This window comes from Hyperolius riggenbachi, chromosome 3 (assembly GCF_040937935.1).
Source record: "Hyperolius riggenbachi isolate aHypRig1 chromosome 3, aHypRig1.pri, whole genome shotgun sequence".
NCBI classification, from domain to species: domain Eukaryota; kingdom Metazoa; phylum Chordata; class Amphibia; order Anura; family Hyperoliidae; genus Hyperolius; species Hyperolius riggenbachi.
In genome coordinates, this window is record NC_090648.1 from 91,802,875 (window position 1) to 91,827,041 (window position 24,167).

At 45.2% G+C, this 24,167-nt stretch overlaps 1 protein-coding gene across 2 annotated transcripts in view; it reads left to right on the top strand.

Moving 5' to 3' along the window:
• NOTCH3 (notch receptor 3) overlaps positions 1–7,904 on the top strand; it is a 152,617-nt gene extending 144,713 nt beyond the window's left edge. For both annotated transcript variants that reach the window (XM_068274581.1, XM_068274582.1), the window contains exons 31-34: positions 80–378; positions 480–627; positions 769–866; positions 1,959–7,904. In XM_068274581.1, coding sequence (XP_068130682.1) covers positions 80–378; positions 480–627; positions 769–866; positions 1,959–3,242 — 1,829 coding nt within the window. In that variant the 3' untranslated portion in view covers positions 3,243–7,904. The remainder of the gene's footprint in view (positions 1–79; positions 379–479; positions 628–768; positions 867–1,958) is intronic.
• The last annotated feature ends 16,263 nt before the right edge of the window (positions 7,905–24,167 follow it).

Consider the following 24,167-nt stretch of genomic DNA (forward strand, 5'->3'; position numbering starts at 1 on the left):
GTATCTGTTTTCTCTAAGAGCCTGGCTATCGGCAGAGACACATATCTAATTGTCTTCTCCTATTCCGTTGCTAACCTAGATGGATTCACCCCGCTCATGTTGGCATCCTTCCTGGGTGGTGGGCTGGAGCCAGAGTCTCAGGATGATGAGGAAGAAGTGGAAGCCTCCACGATTACTGATCTAATCTGCCAAGGAGCATCTCTCGGAGCACAGACTGACCGTACTGGCGAGACAGCTCTTCATCTTGCTGCACGATATGCCAGGGCAGATGCGGCCAAGAGACTTCTAGATGCGGGTGCAGATCCCAATGCTCAGGATCACACAGGACGTACCCCGCTACACGCCGCCGTGGCTTCTGACGCTCAAGGGGTTTTCCAGGTATGTCCTTTGTCTGAGAATTTCATCTTTTTTAATGGTTTTTGGTTGGGAGTAGTTTGTGTCTTTATTATATCCTTATTTAATTCCACCTTTCCCTACAGATACTAATAAGGAACCGCTCCACAGACTTGGATGCTCGTATGGGTGACGGCTCTACTGCGCTCATCTTAGCCGCCAGACTGGCCGTAGAGGGGATGGTGGAGGAGCTCATTACCTGCCATGCTGATGTCAATGCTGTGGACGAGCTTGGTTAGTGTTCCCAATGAAGTCCTCCCTAGCCAGTCTGAATGGCTACTTTCTTCTGACCTTTGATCTTGCAGTTCTCCATCTATTTCGGATGGAACATTTTGGCACAAGCCTCATCTGTTTCCTTCTGTTTCTGTCCCCTAGGCAAATCTGCTCTGCACTGGGCAGCTGCTGTGAACAACATTGAGGCTGCCTTGGCTCTGCTGAAGAATGGAGCCAACAAGGATATGCAAGACAGCAAGGTGTGTATGTGCTGGGCACTAGGTACCCAGGCAACTGGTATTGTTTAAAAGGAAACAGCCATATCCATCTCAGTTAAGGTTCCCTAAGTCTCGGCCAGCTGGGGATCATTTAAACATATTTCCTTTTTGGTTTAAAGCCCCACTTCAGACGTAAGTGTTTTCCTAGATCAAGGTAGAACTTTGCTTTCAGAACTTGTTTTTATTGTTCTTTAAGCTCCTTGATTAGCTAATGTCAGTTAAATGATTTGTAAAATACCCGGTCAGGAGCCCAGACACTGGCCACTTCCTGCACCACTGAAGCCACTTCCTGCACAACAGACTGTCTGTGCTATAGGCTGCTGTCTTCTCAGAGAGATGGTCTGTGCCACCTTCCTGCAGTATGAACAGTGGAGATAATGTAGTCAGACAAGCTGTAGCAGGGTCCCACTCCTCCCTCCCACTTTGCAGAGTAGAGCAGGGAGCTGTATAATTACCTGTTTCATGCTATGTCCAGTCACCACTTCTCAACAGCCACACGGCCTATGCTACCATCCTCCGCTACCCATCACATGACATGCACTGGGAGACAGGTATGCAGCATAGAATGAGTGGCTGCTGAGAGCAAGAAAAGACTCGACACGGAGGCGGTAAATATCCTTATACAGCTTCCCTGCGTGGGTGGGGGGTGCAGGGGGCACTATGATTATTTTGTTTACTTGGGAGCCCTGACTACAGTAATGAGGGATATGGAGGTTGCCATAGTTATTCCCTTAAAATGCCACTTGCCTGGTTAGCATGCTCATCTTTTGCCTCAAAAACTCTGAGAATGACTTCCATGGCTGCATGCTTGTTGCAGGTGTGCAGCGCATATACTGCTACTCAGAAACCAAAAGTTCAGCATGGTAACCTAAGATTTTTAAAAGGGAATACAGATGGCACCTTCCATTTTCCTCTCGAAGCAGGTTTCCTTTAAAGCTGCTAAAGCTAATCTCTGATTGGCCAGTATTTTATAACGTTTGTTTCGGCACAGTTGATCTTAGTAAACGTAACTGAGCTGCATTTGTGCTGGAAAGGCGTAAGATGTATTAACCTTTGTTGCTCTTCGCCTTGCAGGAGGAGACCCCATTGTTCTTGGCCGCCCGAGAAGGCAGCTATGAGGCAGCCAAAGTTCTTCTCGATCACTATGCCAACCGTGAGATAACTGACCATATGGACCGACTGCCTCGTGACATAGCTCAGGAAAGGCTTCACCATGACATTGTCCAGCTCCTGGAAGAGCATAATGCAGTTAGAAGTACTCAAGGGACAATGGGAGGGCACACCATGTCACCACTGCTCTGTCCTCCCAACGGCTTCATGGGCAACATGAAGCAGACACCACAAGGCAAGAAAAGCCGCCGGGCAGGTGCCAAGGCTGGTGGAGCAAGCCTGAGCCGAGGAGAAGCAAAGGAAGCGAAAAACAGAAACAAGAAGCTGTCGCTTGACTGCCCAACTGGTAGTGGTGGACTGTTGGAGAGCTCAGTTACCCTTTCACCTGTTGATAGCCTGGATTCACCACGAAATTACAGTAATAACCCCACCTCTCCAGCCATGGCTGCCCCTGGCACATTTCATCTTGGCTCCCTGTCTGTCCCCTCCACCCCTCTAGTGAATGGCCTTATGGAGGGGCCCTTTGCTGTTTCACTGGCTCGTCTAAACGAGATTGGAGAAGCCCAAGGGAATGCCATGATGGCCCTCCAAGGCAGAGTACCAATGCAGCGTGCACCAAGCTGTGTGGTAAATGGGTTAAATCTCGGCATGCTGAATTCCACCAACATACCATTTACATGGCAAAATCAGGTTATCGCTTCACATGCCGCACGCAACGTGATGGCAGGAGCACCTGCTGGCTCAGTGCCCAATTTACACCAGTTGCACGCCCAGCAAGTCATGATGCTGCAAAGCCAAATGGCGATGCAGAGTCCCGTCAAGATAACCATGGATCCTCAATGTCAGATGGGTCCAGTTGCTCCAAACACCGTGCACCTGAGACAGCAGAGCATGCCACATGTAAGCGAGAGGTCAGCTCAGGCTCTCACCGCCACAGAAGGAGGCTATTTTAAGCAGCAGAGCGTACCGAACGACAGCAACATGCAGACATCGCCACCCGTGACCGCTCCTCCTCAGCAAACCTTCGCACCTTCTCAAGAAGAAACCCCAAAACACTATCTTCACATCCCCAGCGAGCACCCTTACCTGACCCCCTCTCCAGAGTCACCAGAGCAGTGGTCCAGTCCATCTCCCCACTCTGTGTCAGAGTGGTCTGACGCCACCCCCAGCCCCGTCATAGTGGGTGGCACCCATGGGCCGACGCCCCACTTACCAGAGCAAACCAGCAACATGCAGGTGTTTGCTTGACCAACTTAAGACCTGCCATCACTTTGTAGTGCCTTCACCTTTTTTCCCCCTCTGACTTTCCTTACCACTTTTTCATGACTATTTCCTGTTCTTCAAGTGATAGTGTTTGGTGCGCTACAAAGCAAAATATGAAGTCTTCAACGATTTTATAAGAATGTTTTTATGACGGGACCATGAAGAAAAAAAAACTTTTATCCACAACGGGACCAATTTATTTCTTTTATTTTTAAGAACTTTTTGTACAGACCTTATTTTTGTTTTGAAGGAAAGAGACTGCAATTTAGTTTCCTTTTATAACCCTATTATTTGCAAAGAAAAAAAATGTTACAGTTTTGAGAAGGGTGTCACCCTGCTTTGTTAAAGCTAACGTCACTGCCCTGTGCTGCTTCACTTTCGGGCGATACCCATATGCCGTAAAATGGACTTGTGTAATATGTTAAGAATTTTTTTTAATGATCTTTTAAGCAGTTACAATCTCCCTGGACTGTGTTGGAGAGAGTATATCAAGCAATGCTTCTCTGTAGGGGAAAATGATCTTTAAAACCTTTTTTTTGCCCTTGTTGGATTGGAAGAAAATTGTTGCTTGCAGTATTCCAAGCTGTTATTTTAATTAAAAACTAATCTTATTAGGATCCTTATGGCATTATGAAATGATTAGCTAAACTGTCTCTTGAAACTGCTACGGATTGTTCCTTTAACTGTTTTTCAGTAAGCAGGTTGACAGAATCTCCATCTTATGACTGTGACAGTCAAATGTAAAAAAATAAAAGAACACTAAAAGGCAATGGATACTGTTAACCCATGAAAATGGTCTTCAAGAGGCAACATGCACCTGTTTCAATGGATCGCTTAGCTAGCAGTAAATAACCTCCAGTTGTAGAGGACAAATTTTATATTTTATTACAGTTTTTATAATCTGTATATAAGACAATTTCTCTCCAAAACAAGGGGACAAAAATATTTTTTGTTCAGATTAACTTGTACATTAGCCTTGATCTTTCTTGCTAATGTTAGTAAGTAGTATTTCTCATTGGAGAATAAATTCTAAATGGGGTCGGGAGGGGACTGTAAGTAAAATAAATAAAATGAAAATTGGGCAACCTTTCAATCAACAAAAGAGATCCAACAAATTTTGGGATGGAAGGTCAAGCTTGAGGTTGTAGCTTACAATACCCCGTGATTATCGGGGACGACCATTGGTGTTACCAAGTTTGTAATACTTAAACTGTATAATTTAGGCTGTAGCCATATATATATTTAAATATATATTTTTTGTGTACTGGGTATACATAGCAGAAATTAACTTTTTGTTTTTTAATTATTTCTGGCAACTGCAATTACACAGATAAAGAAAGGAAATCCGTTTTGCCGAACCAAGAATGGAGGATTTTAATATACAAAAACTCTATCTTATTTATACTATGGTATAAATACGTATATATATGCACATATCGGAATCATGATTTGTGTGTGATTATAACACTGCCTTACAAATGTAATAATTTCTTCTGCCTTAATTACAGCCTAGTAACTGCCTGCATCCTTAGACGCCGGGGGGAATTGTTCCCTTCAAAAAGTTTTTATTTTTTTTTTGAATCAGCAATGCATTACACCCTTAGATTCTGCAGTATGAAGTGTGGCCACTAGATGTCACTTTGTTGTTACGCACTGTAGTGTGTATAGGAATGGTATGAAAAGCGGTTTGGGGCTTGTGGCGTTCCAAGTCCCTGGGTCTGAATGCTTCTGCAGTGAAGAGCTACATTTAGATCTGTCTGTGTGGGTGGCCATGCTCTTGATCAGTTTTTTGGGGGGCAGATTCAAACCTTCACAAGCCTGGTCATTAACCCTTGAATTGACTTTCAACCGTTTGTCAATGAAAAGCCTAATGGTGGTGTGATGGTGAAGTCCTGTTTAGATGTTTTGGGATTAGTATGGTTACAGCTTCCCAACTGGACTGTTAGTCCTCCTCTGACAACTGCAGGGCAGCTGTATGCGCGCAGGAGATTTGGGTGCACCTGGCGCCACTATAGACCGTAATTGGTATTACAGCTATAGCGGCGCTTAGTGAGTAACTTTGTCGCCGTCAGAAGATGGAGCTGAAGTTACTTTTAAAACACTGTAATTTGGCCTCCAGCAATACCTGAAAGCCGAATTACATCATTCCTCACTATCCACCTGGACCTGGAGAGAGAATAGTAATTACCGCCGCCGGGAACTTGTGCAGCAGCAGGATAAGCCATATATCGGCTGTACCCTGCGCCCAAGTCTCCCGGCTGCGATTTCACATGTCTGTGCTGTTTGGCTGTCAGCAGGAGTTTGTCTAAAGCATGACAAAATGCCTGCTGTGAGGGTTGGACAGCAGTAGAGTAGAGGTGATTATACATCTAGCGATTTGGCTGTACGATCGACCATTCGATTCAATCATCTTATAGAATCGAAAGAGAACAGAGTGTTCCAGAATTCCCAATCAATGAGAAGTGGTTGATATCATGTTGAATTGACCAGCTTAGTCAATCGAGCAGGATGGAAGATATTGGTCGATTGCACAGAAATCTGCTATGGTTCTCATATCATTCGATCGACTCTGAATCAATTTTTGCATTCAGAGCATGGAGACACAACATCGGTCAGATCGATTTGTAAAAGTCACATAGGTTATCACTTGTAGTGTGTGGGCTATTAGTCAATCCACTTTCGATAAACCACACTGAAGTTTATGGCCCAATAAAGTCGATCAGTTTGTCGATGTGCAGCATGACAGAGATGGTAGGTAGGCTCTGAACTGTTTTCTGTACTTCCAGCTTGTTAATGCTAAAGTCAGTCTAAAGTGGGCCCTAAAATTCCATTGAGCAAGTTAGGGAGCAGTGAGGACTTCAACAGCTACATAGCATTGAGCAGTAGTGCAGCAATCATGCACAGAAATTTGTGTCTCGTGTCCCTCCGTGGCCTCTCCTGTAGTGAAGAATTAACGGCAGCGTTGTCATGGCCACAGTATGTGATTGGCTGCTCTCTGCTACAAGAGTTCTACAGGTTTACCGTGAGTTACTGTTGGGGATCTGGGGAGTAACATCCCAGTATCTTGCCTATAGGCTGCTCACCCCTTGCTAAGAACACACATAAGAAGCTATTTGGTTACATTTAGGTGACCCCTCCTCTTATGAATTAGGTACATTATTAATAACTATACTTAACACATAATGATTGTAGAGACAAGTCCACCTGATGAAGTGTGTTAGTGACAGGTTGCTCTTGTAATGTTGTTTATACTTACTGACACCCCCAGTCCTTTTAAAAATCCATAGTTGCATTACATTGATGAGATTTTATTGAAAAAGTGTCCTGGCCTCTTTCTCCTCCCATCATTTACTGCCATGGTTCAGGCTGGGGTTAATGTAGTGAATACCTTATCTTTGGAAATCCAGGTGTAGATTGTTTGAAGGCTGGAGTCAAGTACAAACTGTCACACTAACACATTTGCTGGGAGGACTGGTGCACTTTATTAAAGGGCAACTGAAGTAAGAGGTGCAAGGAGGTTGCCATACTTATTTCATTTTAATCAATACCAGTTGCCTGGCAGCCCTGCTGGGCTATTAGGCTCAGGAGTACCGGAATAGCACCAGAAACAAGCATGCAACTAACCTTGTCAGATCTGACAAAAACAGTCTGCTCATTCCAGCAGCTCCCCTGTGCCCATCCCCCGCTGCGCCAGGCTTTGAAAGTCTTTGGGAACCTGAGTGCTCCCGTAGATGAGCGGCTCTGTACTGCGCATGTGTGAGAGGAATGTCTGCTCGTGCATGGGCAGTACGGAGCAAGCCCGCCTCTGGGAACACTCGGGCTCCCGAAGATTGCCGAAACCTTCTGCAGCGGCAGGAGAAGTCTCTGACCCATCGGTTGGAGACTAACATGGACACATCGCTAGAACGAAGGGACCGTAGGAGGAACGGGAAGGCTGTATAGGACCCAGAGCCATCCCTCTCCTTAGGTGAGTATGTTTTTTTTTCTCTTTTTTTTTTTCCTTCAGACTCTCTTTAAAAGAAAATAAATATGGCAGCCTCCATATACCTCTCACTTCAGTTGTCCTTTAAGTGGCCTGTCATTTAATAAGCTTAGTGCTATTCTGCAGTTTCAATGGCAACCACTAAAATGGGAGGGGCCAGCCTCTGTTTGCAGTAATTGTGAGGTGTGGGGAGGCCTGGCAGTCATGTGGAGGATATGTCTGCATTATACCTGCCTGGCAGAAGCATTCAGACGCAGTGGCTGAGACTGCCAGCCCTATTCATGCATAGTCTGGTATGTACTATAGGGTACCACCACTATAACTCTGTACCCACTGGATGCCTGTTTTTCTATCACACAACTCCACTCAGTCTTAAATATTTCATGACCAAAATGCATTTTTTTAAAGCTATACATTCTTTCTGAGGGTTTTTTATACACAGATTTGTTTTTCCATTTAATAAATAGAACAAGGTTAGATATTTTTTATTAATCGACTATGTATATTTTATTACTCTTGACATAATGTCTTTTTTTTTTAAAGAAATAATAAAATGACAAAAAAAAATATCATGTAGCTTTATACTTTGTAAATAAACGGTACAGAATTCTCCATGTAAAGTGCCTAATTCAATAAAAAGAAAATAATGTAGTTACTGAAAGAAACTTTCTTTGTTTTTGTGATATTTTTGGAATGTGTGTAATGTGGTGCATGAACTGCTGTGCACTAAAACATAGCAATACTACATAATATGTTATAGTGTATGATGAAATGACCTACTTCATCAAATTGATTCCTTATATGGCCAATCCTTAAAGGGGAACTTCAGCCTAAACAAACATACTGTCATTAAGTTACATTAGTCATGTTAATTAGAATAGATAGGTAATATAATCTTTTACCCACCCTGATTTAAAAGAACAGGCAAATGTTTGTGATTCATGGGGGCTGCCATCTTTGTCATGGGGGCAGCCATCTTTTTGGTTGAAAGGAGGTGACAGGGAGCAGGAGACACAGTTCCAACTGTCTTGTGTCCTGATAACCCCTCCCAGCAGCACACACTAGGCTTCAAATGTCACATTCAAAATGTAAAAAAAAATTGCACCAAAACAGCAGAACGAGAACAACATCATCAGAAATCCCATCATGCTTTGCACAGCATAAGGGGAAAACTGTGCAGCTAAAAATGAGGCTTGTATAAGAGAAACCAAGTTCTGATGCTGTAAAACTGTTAAAGAAACACCAAGCCTTTTCAGTGCTGCTGAGTCGATTTTTAGTCTGGAAGTTCACTTTAAATAGGAACTGCTTTGAAAATAATGTAATGAAAAAAAGTGCTTTATTTTTGCAATAATTATTTATAAATTATTTAGTCAATGATTGCCCATTGTAAAACCTTTCCTCCTGATTTACATTCTGACATTTATCACATGGTGACATCTTCATTGCTGACAGGTGATGTCTGGGGAAGGAGATGCTGCTTTTTTAGCAGCTGTTATTTGCCACAATGCAATAAGACTCCCACAGTGTAGTGTTAGTACCTAGGTGCTAACATCACACTGTGGGAGGGGTTTCACCACAATATCAGCCATACAGAGTCCATGATGATCCGTTTGGGAAAAGGAATAGATTTCTCATGGGAAAGGGGGTATCCGCTACTGATTGGCGATGACGTTCAATCCTTGGTTACAGTTCCTCTTTAAAGGAATACGAGGTGACATGATGAGATAGACGTATATGTACAGAGCCAAGAACACAAATAACTATGCTGTGTTCCTTTTTGTCTTTCTCTGTCTTGAAAGAGTTAATCAGGTATGCAAATTACTGTTTCTGTCCAGACCTGGTTGAAACACTGCGTAACCCTCACAGATGAGGAATCACAGCCATAAAAACTTTCCTGGCAGAAAATGGCTTATGGGAGCAGGAAAGAGATGCAAAGGATCATTTGTTCATTGATTTTTGCTCTGGCTTCAATGAATTTGTCATTGTGCAGAGAAAAGGAAACCGGAAAGTAGATTTAAATACAAATAAATATCTGGGATATGTAGAAAAGTAATTTTGAGAAGGCGGAGGATTGATACAATTGTTTCTCATCTGTTTATTTTCACTTCAGTATTCTTTTTCTACACTATCTGACGAGTCGGCTATAGTAGAGTACTTGCCTTTTTAAAGAGACCTTTTTCCAAACGCTGTCACATGGACAAATATGTGTGTATATCATTCTTAGATGAACTTGTGAAACTCGTGGACAGGGGAGAGGAGAGATGAAAACTCCCATGACCTGCAGAATAGAAAGAATTGTCAGCGACATCCATGACTCCGATGTACCCTTGTTAAGTCAAATACGTGTTCAGTTCTGGTTCGTGAAGAGACGTTACCTGAAGTGTTATCCTGGTCATACATCTAGTAATATTGTGGCCCATCCGATTGGATGTCATCTAAACGGATGGAAATCTGTCGCAACAAGCATGCCTAATCGACGCTTCAACATATTTGGGGCCAATAATTGGTCGAATGTATCGATTATGCAAGCTAAAAATCTTGTTCAGACTGATCGTTCGGGTACTCGGCCGTAACAGTGTGGAATATCGTGACAACCAACTAATGTGATTTTCTTATCAGTGAGGGTCACACTGTAGTCACTTCCTGTCTGAGTCAGCCACTTACATACCTGATATTTAACTCTTTCAGGCAGAGAAAGAAAAAAAGGAACACAACACAGTATAGTTATTTGTGTGCTAGGCACTGTACATACACGTCTATCTCATCATGTCACGTCACTTCAGGTATCCTTTAGGATTTACCAATGGTGGTGGCATCATTAGAATTGGCAAGGTGCACATGTGGGAGGAATGGTTGGGTGTTCTGAGCTGAATAGATAAAACACTTAGCCTCTCAGTGTGCACTGGGAGAAGAAGGGTGCATAGCTTATCAGCTGCTTAGGCTAAGCATCACTGGCAGGGTGAGGTTACATACCAATCTATAGCTATAGGGTGCGTTTCTGATGCTGAAACCAGGAGAATTACCATAAAAGTGAGTATCTTTTTTTTTTTTTCACTGCCTTCTTCTATGTCATCAATAGGAAGAACAAATAGCAATAGGGACAGCACTCAGTGCACACTGGCAAAAGTCACCTGCAGATTTTTAAACCTCCACAGGCTGTGCTCCTCAGCAGGAACAATTAGATCCACTTACAAAGGAAGGCAGTGCCAGGCACCAGTGTCCAAGATTAGTTTTATTACAGCTCTTAGGAGAACAGTACATTTCCCCGGTGGGTCGGTTTGGCCTTCTGGCCTCTGAAGAAGTGGGGAGAACCCCATGAAACAGCTACCAGGCTAAAACCCCACCCCCATTGCAATGTAATGTTTCCTCATGGCCCGTTTCCACTTGTGCGGTTTCTGCGCCGAATCCGCAGTTTCCCCGCAGGCAAATTGCATGGGGAACTCTGCTATACGGATTAATAGCACCACTGGCTGAATTGCTTGCGCTATCGATTCGACTGGCATTTCCATCCGAAGTTGTGCGGGAGGCTGCGAATCCCATAGCCATGCATGATGCTGATGGGATTTGTATGCTTAACCGCAGATCCTGAAGTGCCGCCGCGTGTCTCTGACGCATGCGGCACAAGTGGAAACGAGCTCTTAAGAGCTATAATGAACTAATCCTGGACACTGGTGCCTGGCGCTGCCTTCCTTTTCAAATAATTCTACTGTTACTACTGTGCCTCTTTAATCAATCAGTTCTGTTGTCTTTTACCTGACAAGTCTGTCTTGGAACTCATCAGGTCACATGCAGTGTACACCTATTTGTGGCTTCACACTTTCTGCTGCTCCTCCTAAACTCTCAGTACATCTGTGGTGTGCTTCTCTGCCTTCTCCTTTCAGCTCAAGAGAGCAGGCCCAGCGCATCCTCTGAAGGTGCCCATCAATAATGCAATCTTGAGTGTACAATCTTACTAAATGTGTGCAGTAGAATCAATAGTTTCAACAGGGAGCGACCACTATGCTTAAAGGAGCTCTGTCCTATTATGAAAAACTTAGTTCCATGTTCCCAGAGCTGGCTTAAAGCGGATTTGAGATGAAAAACCAACTATAACAAGTAACTTGTCGATATCTTATCTAAAGTTTAGATAGTTTACACAGAAAATCTAGCTGCAAACAGCTTCAACAGAATATGATTACTTCTTCCTGTGATACAATGACAGCAGCCAATGTTCTGCTTGTAAACATTACACACAGGCAAGCTGCTCTGCATCTCCACCCCTCGCCTCCTCCCCTCTGCCTCTGAAATCTCTGTCTAGTAACCTCCTCCTGCCCAGACTGAGTTCCCATATTTGACTTGAGGATAGGAATGCCCTATAAACTATATGTAAGGAACACAATTATGCAATGAGTAAAAGTTTATCTCGGATCCACTTTAAGACCATACAAGCCAAGCATAAGCACCCAATGCTTGCTTTCAAGTTGAGAACTCCCCTCTCCACATACTACTGGGAACATGCAGGGCTGGATTACCCACAAGGCAACAGAAGCAGCTGTCTGAGGCCTTGAGGGCTTGTCCAGCAATAAGAGGACCCACAGTCAGCCTCATGGACAGCCACAGAATAGGGACACAAATAGCCAAATATCGCGTAGCATGTAGGACTGCTCAAATCCAGATCCGGGAAAAACCCGGGGGGTCAAGCTTACCTGTCTGACGTCTTCTTTGTCCATCCCTGGCGCCTCCCACGATGCCATCCACGTGGCGGTCACGTGATTACAAACACTTCCTCCTTCAACAAGTGTTTGTAGTCACGTGACCGCCGCATGGACCGCAGAAGACGTCAGACAGGTAAGCTTGACACCCCCTCCCCCAGCTCGCACAGGTTTACTGGGAGATATCCGGATAGCAACTATCCAGGTTTCTCCCGGATACGGATTTGAGCAGCCCCAGTAGTATGTACTGGTAATTGAAATGAAATATGATAGAGTAATAATCTATACTCACAAAGCAGGGTTATCTCAAAGGCAACCACTGTATAGGCAGGTGGGGAGATTCAAAGAGGTGCCTGGCTCTTCTACTGACCACATATGCTATTACTCCATTGTTATTGCCTTATGAAGTGAGTTCAACCTGCGAAGCGTGTTTCATTGTCCCCCGAGGAATGTAAATAAACCCATTGTAATTTTTGGTGTCTGCTTCAATAAGGCAAGTCCACCACTGCCTCCTCATGCTTTAAACTTTTTAGATACTTTTATCCATTTGGCGCAGATGTATCCGTACTACGCTATATCATAGAGAGCAACGGCAATCTGCCTGAACTGCAGAGTGGTGAGCAGAGAGGCAGCTTACCTGTCCATGCACCAGCTACCCAATCCTCCTGCAGCACCCCCTCTTCATTCCTTGGGTGGCATATCTATTCATGTGGCTAGTGTGTGGGTGGGGTGGGGCTCCTCTTGCCGCTCTACATGGCAGCACCTCTTGCTTCCTAATACTAATATCTAGGGACACCCATGGCGGCAGCATGCACAGCATCTTAAATACCATGTTTCCACTAAAATAAGACCTAGATTATATTTCAAGCATGCTTGAAATATAAGCACTCCCCTGAAAATAAGCCCTAGCTTACAGTAAATTGTACACTGTTAGTGTATGGGGAGGTGTGCAGTTTCTTACCGCACCTCCCTTGTGGCTGCGTCCCCCTCTATTCGCCTATAATGGCTCTGGAATCCGCCCTTTGACACAGGCTCTGTGACCGCGCTCCCCTCAATCATAATCCATGTGCACACGTGCGCTGATGCGTCCCCGGCACACATTGATTATGACAGAGAGGTGAGCACGGTCGTGGAGACTGGGTCAAAGGGTGAATACCGGAGCTGTTTATAGGCGAATGGAGGGGGATGCAGCCACAAAGGGAGGTGCGGTAAGAGACTGCACACCTCCCCATACACTAACAGAGTGTCTACCCCTCCCGAAAATATAGCCCCGCCCGAGAATAAGCACTAGCACGTTTTTGGGGGAAAATAGAAGGAAGTGTGTTATATTTGGGGAAACACGGTACTGCTATCTGGGGAGCTCATCAGGGTACCTACTACTAGGGGCTCCTCTGGCCACCATTCAGGGTGCACGCATGGCTTCCTAATACTAATATCTGCAGGGGCAAACCCAGGATATGTCAGTGCTATATACAGTGGCTTGCAAAAGTATTCGGCCCCCTTAAAGTTTCCACATTTGGTCACATTACTGCCACAAATCTGAATCGATTTTATTGGAATTCCACGTGAAAGACCAATACAGAGTGCTGTACATGTGAGAAGTGGAACAAAAATCATACATGATTCCAAACATTTTTACAAATAAACAACTGCAAAGTGGGGTGTGCGTAATTATTCAGCCCCCTGAGTCAATACTTTGTAGAACCACCTTTTGCTGCAATTACAGCTGCCAGTCTTTTAGGGTATGTCTCTACCAGCTTTGCACATCTAGAGGCTGAAATCCTTGTCCATTCTTCTTTGCAAAACAGCTCCAGCTCAGTCAGATTAGATGGACAGAGTTTGTGAACAGCAGTTTTCAGATCTTGCCACAAATTCTTGATTGGATTTAGATCTGGACTTTGACTGGGCCATTCTAACACATGGATATGTTTTGTTTTAAACCATTCCATTGTTGCCCTGGCTTTATGTTTAGGGTCTTTGTCCTGCTGGAAGGTGAACCTCCGCCCCAGTCTCAAGTCTTTTGCAGACTCCAAGAGGTTTTCTTCCAAGATTGCCCTGTATTTGGCTCCACCCATCTTCCCATCAACTTGGACCAGCTTCCCTGTCCCTGCTGAAGAGAAGCACCCCCAGAGCATTATGCTGCCACCACCATATTTCACAGTGGAGATGGTGTGTTCAGAGTGATGTGCAGTGTTAGTTTTCCGCCACACATAGCGTTATGCATTTTGGCCAAAAAGTTGCATTTTGGTCTCATCTGATCAGAGCACCTTCTTCCACATGTTTGCTTTGTCCCCCACATGGCTTGTGGCCATCTGCAATCGGGACTTCTTATGCTTTTCTGTTAACAATGGCTTTCTTCTTGCCACTCTTCCATAAAGGCCAACTTTTGCACAGTGCACAACTAATAGTTGTCCTATGGACAGATTCCCCCACCTGAGCTGTAGATCTCTGCAGCTCGTCCAGAGTCACCATGGGCCACTTGACTGCATTTCTGATCAGCGCTCTCCTTGTTCGGCCTGTTAGTTTAGGTGGACGGCCTTGTCTTAGTAGGTTTACAGTTGTGCCATACTCCTTCCATTTCTGAATGATCACTTGAACAGTGCTCCGTGGGATGTTCAAGGCTTTGGAAATCTTTTTGTAGGCTAAGCCTGCTTTAACCACTTGAGGACCGTGGGCTTTACCCCCCTTAAGGACCGGCTACTTTTTTTCCATTCAGACCACTGCAGCTTTCACGGTTTATTGCTCGCTCATACAACCTACCACCTAAATGAATTTTGGCTCCTTTTCTTGTCACTAATAAAGCTTTCTTTTGGTGCTATTTGATTGCTCCTGCGATTTTTACTTTTTATTATATTCATCAAAAAAGACCATGAATTTTGGCAAAAAAATTATTTTTTTAACTTTCTGTGCTGACATTTTTCAAATAAAGTAAAATTTCTGTATACATGCAGCGCGAAAAATGTGGACAAACATGTTTTTGATTAAAAAAAAAACATTCAGTGTATATTTATTGGTTTGGGTAAAAGTTATAGCGTTTACAAACTATGGTGCAAAAAGTGAATTTTCCCATTTTCAAGCATCTCTGACTTTTCTGACCCCCTGTCATGTTTCATGAGGGGCTAGAATTCCAGGATAGTATAAATACCCCCCAAATGACCCCATTTTGGAAAGGAGACATCCCAAAGTATTCACTGAGAGGCATAGTGAGTTCATAGAAGATATTAATTTTTGTCACAAGTAAGCGGAAAATGACACTTTGTGACGAAAAAAAAAAAAGTTTCCATTTCTTCTAACTTGCGACAAAAAAAAAATGAAATCTGCCACGGACTCACCATGCCCCTCTCTGAATACCTTGAAGTGTCTACTTTCCAAAATTGGGTCATTTGTGGGGTGTTTACTGTCCTCGCATTTTGGGGGGTGCTAATTTGTAAGCACCCATGTAAAGCCTAAAGGTGCTGACTGGACTTTGGGCCCCTTAGCGCAGTTAGGCTGCAAAAAAGTGCCACACATGTGGTATTGCCGTACTCAGGAGAAGTAGTATAATGTGTTTTGGGGTGTATTTTTACACATACCCATGCTGGGTGGGAGAAATATCTCTGTAAATGACAATTTTTTAACTTTTTTTACACACAATTGTCCATTTACAGAGATCTTTCTCCCACTCAGCATAGGTATGTGTAAAAATACACCCCAAAACACATTATACTACTTCTCCTGAGTACGGCGATACCACATGTGTGGCACTTTTTTGCACCCTAACTGCGCTAAGGGGCCCAAAGTCCAATGAGTACCTTTAGGATTTCACAGGTCATTTTGAGAAATTTCGTTTCAAGACTACTCCTCACGGTTTAGGGCCCCTAAAATGCCAGGACAGTATAGGAACCCCACAAATGACCCCATTTTAGAAAGAAGACACCCCAAGGTATTCCGTTAGTAGTACGGTGAGTTCATAGAAGATTTTATTTTTTGTCACAAGTTAGCGGAAAATGACACTTTGTGAAAAAAACCAATAAAAATCAATTTCCGCTAACTTGTGACAAAAAATAAAATCTTCTATGAACTCACCGTACTACTAACAGAATACCTTGGGGTGTCTTTTTTCTAAAATTGAGTCATTTGTGGGGTTCCTATACTGTCCTGGCATTTTAGGGGCCCTAAACCGTGAGGAGTAGTCTTGAAACAAAATTTCTCAAAATGACCTGTGAAATCCTAAAGGTACTCATTGGACTTTGGGCCCCTTAGCGCAGTTAGGGTGCAAAAAAGTGCCACACATGTGGTATCGCCGTACTCGGGAGAAGTAGTACAATGTGTTTTGGGGTGTATTTTTACACATACCCATGCTGGGTGGGAGAAATAACTCTGTAAATGGACAATTGTGTGTAAAAAAATCAAAAGATTGTCATTTACAGAGGTATTTCTCCCACCCAGCATGGGTATGTGTAAAAATACACCCCAAAACACATTATACTACTTCTCCCGAGTACGGCGATACCACATGATTAGCACTTTTTTGCAGCCTAACTGCGCTAAGGGGCCCAAAGTCCAATAAGTACCTTTAGGATTTCACAGGTCATTTTTGTTTCAAGACTACTCACGGTTTAGGGCCCCTAAAATGCCAGGGCAGTATGGGAACCCCAATAATGACCCCATTTTAGAAAGAAGACACCCCAAGGTATTCCGTTAGGAGTATGGTGAGTTCATAGAAGTTTTTATTTTTTTGTCACAAGTTAGCGGAAATTGATTTTAATTGTTTTTTTTTCACAAAGTGTCATTTTCCGCTAACTTGTGACAAAAAATAAAATCTTCTATGAACTCACCATACTCCTAACGGAATACCTTTGGGTGTCTTCTTTCTAGAATGGGATCATTTGTGGGGTTTCTATACTGCCCTGGCATTTTAGGGGCCCTAAACCGTGAGGAGTAGTCTTGAAACCAACAATGTCGCAAAATGACCTGTGAAATCCTAAAGGTACTCATTGGACTTTGGGCCCCTTGTACTTAGGGTGAAAAAAAGTGCCACATGTGGTACCGCCGTACTCAGGAGAAGTAGTATAATGTGTTTTGGGGTGTATTTTTACACATACCCATGCTGGGTGGGAGAAATATCTCTGTAAATGACAATTGTTTGATTTTTTTTACACACAATTGTCCATTTACAGAGAGATTTCTCCCACCCAGCATGGGTATGTGTAAAAATACACCCCAAAACACATTATACTACTTCTCCTGAGTACGGCGATACCACATGTGTGACACTTTTTTGCAGCCTAGGTGCGCTAAGGGGCCCAACGTCCTAATCACAGGTCATTTTGAGGCATTTGTTTTCTAGACTACTCCTCACGGTTTAGGGCCCCTAAAATCCCAGGGCAGTATAGGAACCCCACAAGTGACCCCATTTTAGAAAGACACCCCAAGGTATTCCGTTAGGTGTATGGCGAGTTCATAGAAGATTTTATTTTTTGTCACAAGTTAGTGAAAAATGACACTTTGTGAAAAAAAAAAAAAATCAATTTCCGCTAACTTTTGACAAAAAATAAAATCTTCTATGAACTCGTCATACACCTAACAGAATACATTGGGGTGTCTTTTTTCTAAAATGGGGTCAGTTTGTGGGGTTCCTATTCCGCCCTGGCATTTTACGGGCCCAAAACCGTAAATAGTCTGGAAACCAAATGTCTCAAAATGACTGTTCAGGGGTATAAGCATCTGAAAATTTTGATACAGGTGGTCTATGACAGGGCGAATTTTGTGGAACCGGTCATAAGCAGGGTGGCCTTTTAGATGACAGGTTGTATTGGGCCTGATCTGATGGATAGGAGTGCTAGGGGGTGACAGGAGGTGATTGATGGGTGTCTCAGGGGGTGGTTAGAGGGGAAAATAGATGCAATCAATGCATTGGGGAGGTGATCGGAAGGGGGTCTGAGGGGGATCTGAGGGTTTGGCCGAGTGATCAGGAGCCCACACGGGGCAAATTAGGGCCTGATCTGATGGGTAGGTGTGCTAGGGGGTGACAGGAGGTGATTGATGGGTGTCTCAAGGTGTGATTAGAGGGGGGAATAGATGCAAGCAATGCACTGGCGAGGTGATCAGGGCTGCGGTCTGAGGGCGTTCTGAGGGTATGGGCGGGTGATTGAGTGCCCTAGGGGCAGATAGGGGTCTAATCTGATGGGTAGCAGTGACAGGGGGTGATTGATGGGTAATTAGTGGGTGTTTGGAGGAGAGAACAGATGTAAACACTGCACTTGGGAGGTGATCTGATGTCGGATCTGCGGGCGATTTATTGGGCAAGGGGCAGGTTAGGGGCTGATTGATGGGTGGCAGTGACAGGGGGTGATTGATGGGTGGCAGTGACAGGGGGTGATTGATAGGTGATCAGTGGTTTATTACAGGGAAGGACAGATGTAAATAATGCCCTGGCGAATTGATAAGGGGGGGTCTGAGGGCAATCTGAGCGTGTAGGCGGGTGATTAGGTGCCCGCAAGGGGCAGATTAGGGTCTGATCTGATGGGTAACAGTGACAGGTGGTGATAGGGCGTGATTGATCGGTAATTAGTGGGTGTTTAGAGGAGACAATAGATGTAAACACTGTGCTTGGGTGGTGATCTGATGTCGGATCTGCGGGCAATCTATTGGTGTGGGTGGGTGATCAGATTGCCCGCAAGGGGCAGGTTAGGGGCTGATTGATGGGTGGCAGTGACAGGGGGTGATTGATGGGTGGCAGTGACAGGGGGTGATTGATGGGTGATTGATGGGTGATTGACAGGTGATCAGTGGATTATTACAGGGAAGGACAGATGTAAATAATGCCCTGGCGAATTGATAAGGGGGGGTCTGAGGGCAATCTGAGCGTGTAGGCGGGTGATTGGGTGCCCGCAAGGGGCAGATTAGGGTCTGATCTAATGGGTAACAGTGACAGGTGGTGATAGGGGGTGATTGATGGGTGATTCATGGGTGATTCATGGGTAATTAGTGGGTGTTTACATCTATTCTCTCCTCTAAACACTGCGCTTGGGTGGTGATCTGATGTCGGATCTGCGGGCGATCTATTGGTGTGGATGGGTGATCAGATTGCCCGCAAGGGGCAGGTTAGGGGCTGATTGATGGGTGGCAGTGACAGGGGGTGATTGATGGGTGGCAGTGACAGGGGGTGATTGATGGGTGATTGATGGGTGATTGACAGGTGATCAGTGGATTATTACAGGGAAGGACAGATGTAAATAATGCCCTGGCGAATTGATAAGGGGGGGTCTGAGGGCAATCTGAGCGTGTAGGCGAATGATTGGGTGCCCGCAAGGGGCAGATTAGGGTCTGATCTGATGGGTAACAGTGACAGGTGGTGATAGGGGATGATTGATGGGTAATTAGTGGGTGTTTAGAGGAGAGAATAGATGTAAACACTGCGCTTGGGTGGTGATCTGATGTCGGATCTGTGGGCGATCTATCGGTGTGGGTGGGTGATCAGATTGCCCGCAAGGGGCAGGTTAGGGGCTGATTGATGGGTGGCAGTGACAGGGGGTGATTGACAGGTGATCAGGGGGGATAGATGCATACAGTACACAGGGGGGGGGGGGTCTGGGGAGAATCTGAGGGGGGGGGGGGGTAAAAAAAAATAGCGTTGACAGATAGTGACAGGGAGTGATTGATGGGTGATTAGGGGGGTGATTGGGTGCAAACAGGGGTCTGGGGGGTGGGCAGGGGGGTCTGAGGGGTGCTGTGGGCGATCGGGGGCAGGGGGGGAGAAATCAGTGTGCTTGGGTGCGACATAGGGTGGCTGCAGCCTGCCCTGGTGGTCCCTCGGACACTGGGACCACCAGGGCAGGAGGCAGCCTGTATAATACACTTTGTATGCGGCGATCGTCGGGTTAACATCCCGCCGGCGCTTCCGTATGGCCGGCAGATGTTGCGGCGGGTGAGCGGAGACAGGCGCCAGCGGAGGATCGCGTCACGGATGACGCGATCGCTCCGCCCATGCCCCTACAAGGACCGCCGCCATTTGTCTATACGGCGGTCCTTGCGGGGTCCACTTCCCGGCCGCCAATTGTCAATACGGCGGTCGGGAAGTGGTTAAATTTCTCAATAACTTTATCCCTGACCTCTCTGGTGTGTTCCTTGGACTTCATGGTGTTGTTGCTCCCCAATATTCTCTTAGACAACCTTTTGAGGCCGTCACAGAGCAGCTGTATTTGTACTGACATTATATTACACACAGGTGCACTCTATTTAGCCATTAGCACTCATCAGGCAATGTCTATGGGCAACTGACTGCACTCAAACCAAAGGGGGCTGAATAATTACGCACACCCCACTTTGCAGTTATTTATTTGTAAAAAATGTTTGGAATCATGTATGATTTTTGTTCCACTTCTCACATGTACACCACTTTGTATTGGTCTTTCACGTGGAATTCCAATAACATTGATTTATGTTTGTGGCAGTAGTATGACAAAATGTGGAAAACTTCAAGGGGGCCGAATACTTTTGCAAACCACTGTAAATACATCCTAATAATATGGTATGAGATTAGACTTTGACTGTTAGGATTAGATTGTGAGCTCCTCCAAATACAGTCAGTGACATGACTATGTACTCTGTAAAGTGCTGCAGAAGATGTCCGTGCTGTATAAACACATAGGCCTCAATTCACGGAGCATTATCAAACACTTTATCAAACGTTTGATAATTTACCTCATGGGTAAAATCTCATTTTAAATTCACTAAGGTGTTATATATTTATCGAATGTTTTACCGATAAAACGTTCAACAAATCTATAACACCTTAGCGAATTCAAAATGAGATTTTACCCCTGAGGTAAATTATCAAACGGTTGATAAACGTTTGATAATGCTCCGTGAATTGAGGCCATAATAGTATTTAAAATGAGACAATGTTGAATTATTTTAGCAAGAAGTTTTAAATCAGGATGATACCATTTATTGGCTAACTACAAATGAATAAGAATGAACAAGCTTTCGGCCTTGCAGCCTTCGTCAGGTTTACATCCTGTTAGTTTGCAAGCTGGCGGTACAGACAGCTTATATACATGCAACATCAAAAGGAAAAACAGATATTTTTTTTAAGCATAAATACATCATGAAGATGCCTTAATACAAACAGACCATCTAAATGGGGTAAGATAAGGATCCTTGTTTACTTTATTGCTCACAGGCCTGGTATTAGGATTGACCCAGAGGTATCGTAAATTCTTAGTTCACAAGTTCAGCTAGGGTGGCTGAGACAGTTCATATATCATCAATCTCATACCAATATAGAATTATTTTAGGTGACAGGAGGGTGGGAGAAAGAGATAGGGACATTCTGGTGTCTTAACATGTGCTTGTCCCCAGACACTGCACTGCCCTGTCCTGGTCTGAGGCCCGGTTCACATCTGCGTTTGTGAGCCGTGCGGATGGTGTCCGCTTCACCGGATCTGGATGGCTGTGTGCACACTGGCAAACAGAAAGTGAAAACGGATCTGATCAGTGATCGATCGGATCACTTTTCACTCAAGTTTGCCAGCAATACATACCTAATGCTCTTTTGCAGCCAGCGGTAGAGGCTTCCTCTTCTTCCGCTGAGACTACACAGCTCGTCATGTGACTAGTCACATGACAAGTCATGTAGTCACATGACACGGAAGAAGATGAAAGCCTATACCGCCGGCTTCAAAGGAGTATTAGGTGTGTATTTTACCCTCCCTCACCGACCCGTCTGGTTGCTGCACCCTTCCGCCACTCAGGTTCGCGTCCCCACACCCCCCATCCCCCGTAGAAAAGTCAGTTTATTCACTAGTGTAAAGAAACGTTCCGTTTTCCATTGCCCCAATGCTGCAGCATTTTTTTGTCCGGTTCCGTTCCGCTGGGCAGAACGGTCCAGAAAATTAGGGCCTGCTGCAATTTTTCAATCCAGGGACCGGAACGTATCCGTACCAATGGACGCATGTGAACGGTCCAATAGGTTAACATTGGATCCTTTACCATCCGTTCCATTTGTACAGTATACGTTACGCAAATAATGCAGATGTGAACTGGGCCTAAGGGAGGATTTTGGGCACCAGTAACCCTCCCCCCACCCTTCCCCCTCCTAAACTTACCTATGATCTTGGGGTACACACAGCTACCTAATGCTACTATCCGGGATGCACACATGGCTTCCTAATACTTATATCTGAGGGCACACACAGCTTCCTTATGCTACTATCTGGGGAGGTCATATTGCATCTGTAGCTAGGTTTCCTGGATCTGAGCTATTAGCACATATCCTGTTTCTTCACCTTAAAGAGAACCAGAGATGAAGCATCCTCTTGTATTTTACCTTATAAATCAGTGGGAACATGACAGTAAACACCTAATCTGCTCTTTGTTTCATTGTTCTCTGTTTAATTTGCCTGTTATCACCTCTGATAAGAATCCCGACTGAGCAGTCAGCTGGCTTTGCTACAGAATGATTATAGCTGAGACTGTGTTCTTTGGTGTCTTTTCAAGTCCAAGCCTGCCCCCTGCTGGCTCTGTTTAGGAATCATTATAGCTGAGTCATTATAGCAAAGCCAGACTCAATGCTCAGTCCGGGATTCTTATCTCAGCTAGATAACATACACTTTTAGCAGTGAGGATGAAACAGAGAGCAGAGTAAATGTTTTCTCTAATGTTCCCACTGATTTCTATGGTAAAATACATGAGGGTGCTTCGTCTCTGGTTCCCTTTAACCACTTGCCGACCGCGCACTGATAACGCGCGTGGGCAAAGTGGAAGCTGCAGGACCAGTGACGCACATCTGCGTCGCCGGCTGCAGGCTAATTGATCAGGAAACAGCCGCTCGCGTGAGCGGCTGCTTCCTGTCGATTCACGGCGGGGGGCTCCGTGAATAGCCTGCGATCGCGGCTCGCAGGCTAAATGTAAACACAAGCGGAAATAATCCGCTTTGTTTACATTTTTACAACGCTGTTAACAGTAGCAGCGTTGTACTAGATCAGCGATCCCCGGCCAATCAGCGGCCGGGGATCGCTGTCACATGACAGGCAGGAGCCTGTGAGAGGCTGCACAGGACAGATCCGTTCCTGTGCAGCCTCCGATCTCCGGGGCAGGGAGGGAGAAGAGGGAGAGAGGGAATCCTGCGGTGGAGGGGGCTTTGAGGTGCCCCCCCCCCGCCACCCACACGCATGCAGGAGCGATCAGACCCCCCCAGCACATCATCCCCCTAGTGGGGAAAAAAGGGGGGTGATCAGGTCGCTCTGCCTGGGATTTGATCTGTGCTGGGGGCTGTAGAGCCCACCCAGCACAGATCTCAGAAATCAGGGCTCTTTCACATCACAGGGTGCGTTGGAGAACGCTCAAAGCCTACGTTTTGTTGTATGCGTTTTAATATGCGTTGCACTGCAGTGAGTGTGCGTTTTCAATGCGTTACAGCACATAGAAAAACAGGTAATTTTTTTTTCCTTTTAGTTTTCAACTTTCTACATTGTTCCTCTATTGCATTCTGGGACTGATTGCCTGCGTTAACGGATTAAGGCCTCTTGCACACTGCAAGCAATTCAGATTCAGATTCCGCTTTTTAATCTGTTTTTACTTCCGATTCAGATTCAGATTTGCAGTTTGCTCCTTGCACACTGCAAATCTGAATCTGAATCGGAGGTAAAAACTGATTAAAAAGCGGAATCTGAATCTGAATTGCTTGCAGTGTGCAAGAGGCCTAACAACACGCATAGTGTGCGTTTTACATTGACTAACACTGTAACGCATAAAGCTAGCGTCGGCCGAAAAACTGCGCCTGGGTGCAGTGTAACGCAACGCACAAAAAGGCTGCGTTATATGTGAAAGCTAAAATGAAAGTCTATGGACTTTCATTTCACCTTGGGTAACGCAAACTTTACCCTTTGCGTTGAAACGCAGAAAATCTGCCCTAATGTGAAAGAGCCCTCAGCGCTGGTCCTTAACCACTTGAGGACCCACCCTTTACCCCCCCTTAAGGACCAGCGCTGTTGTAGCTGATCTGTGCTGGGTGGGCTCTGCAGCCCCCAGCACAGATCAGCGTGCAGGCAGAGCGACCAGATCGCCCCCCTTTTTTCCCCACTAGGGGGATGATGTGCTGGGGGGGTCTGATCGCTCCTGCCTGCCGGGTGTTGCGGGGGGGGGGGGGGGGAACCTCAAAGCCCCCCTCCGTGGCGAAATCCTCCCCCTCCCTCTCCTACCTGGCCCCCCCTGGTAAGCCGGGATGCACAGGACGCTATCCGTCCTGTGCAG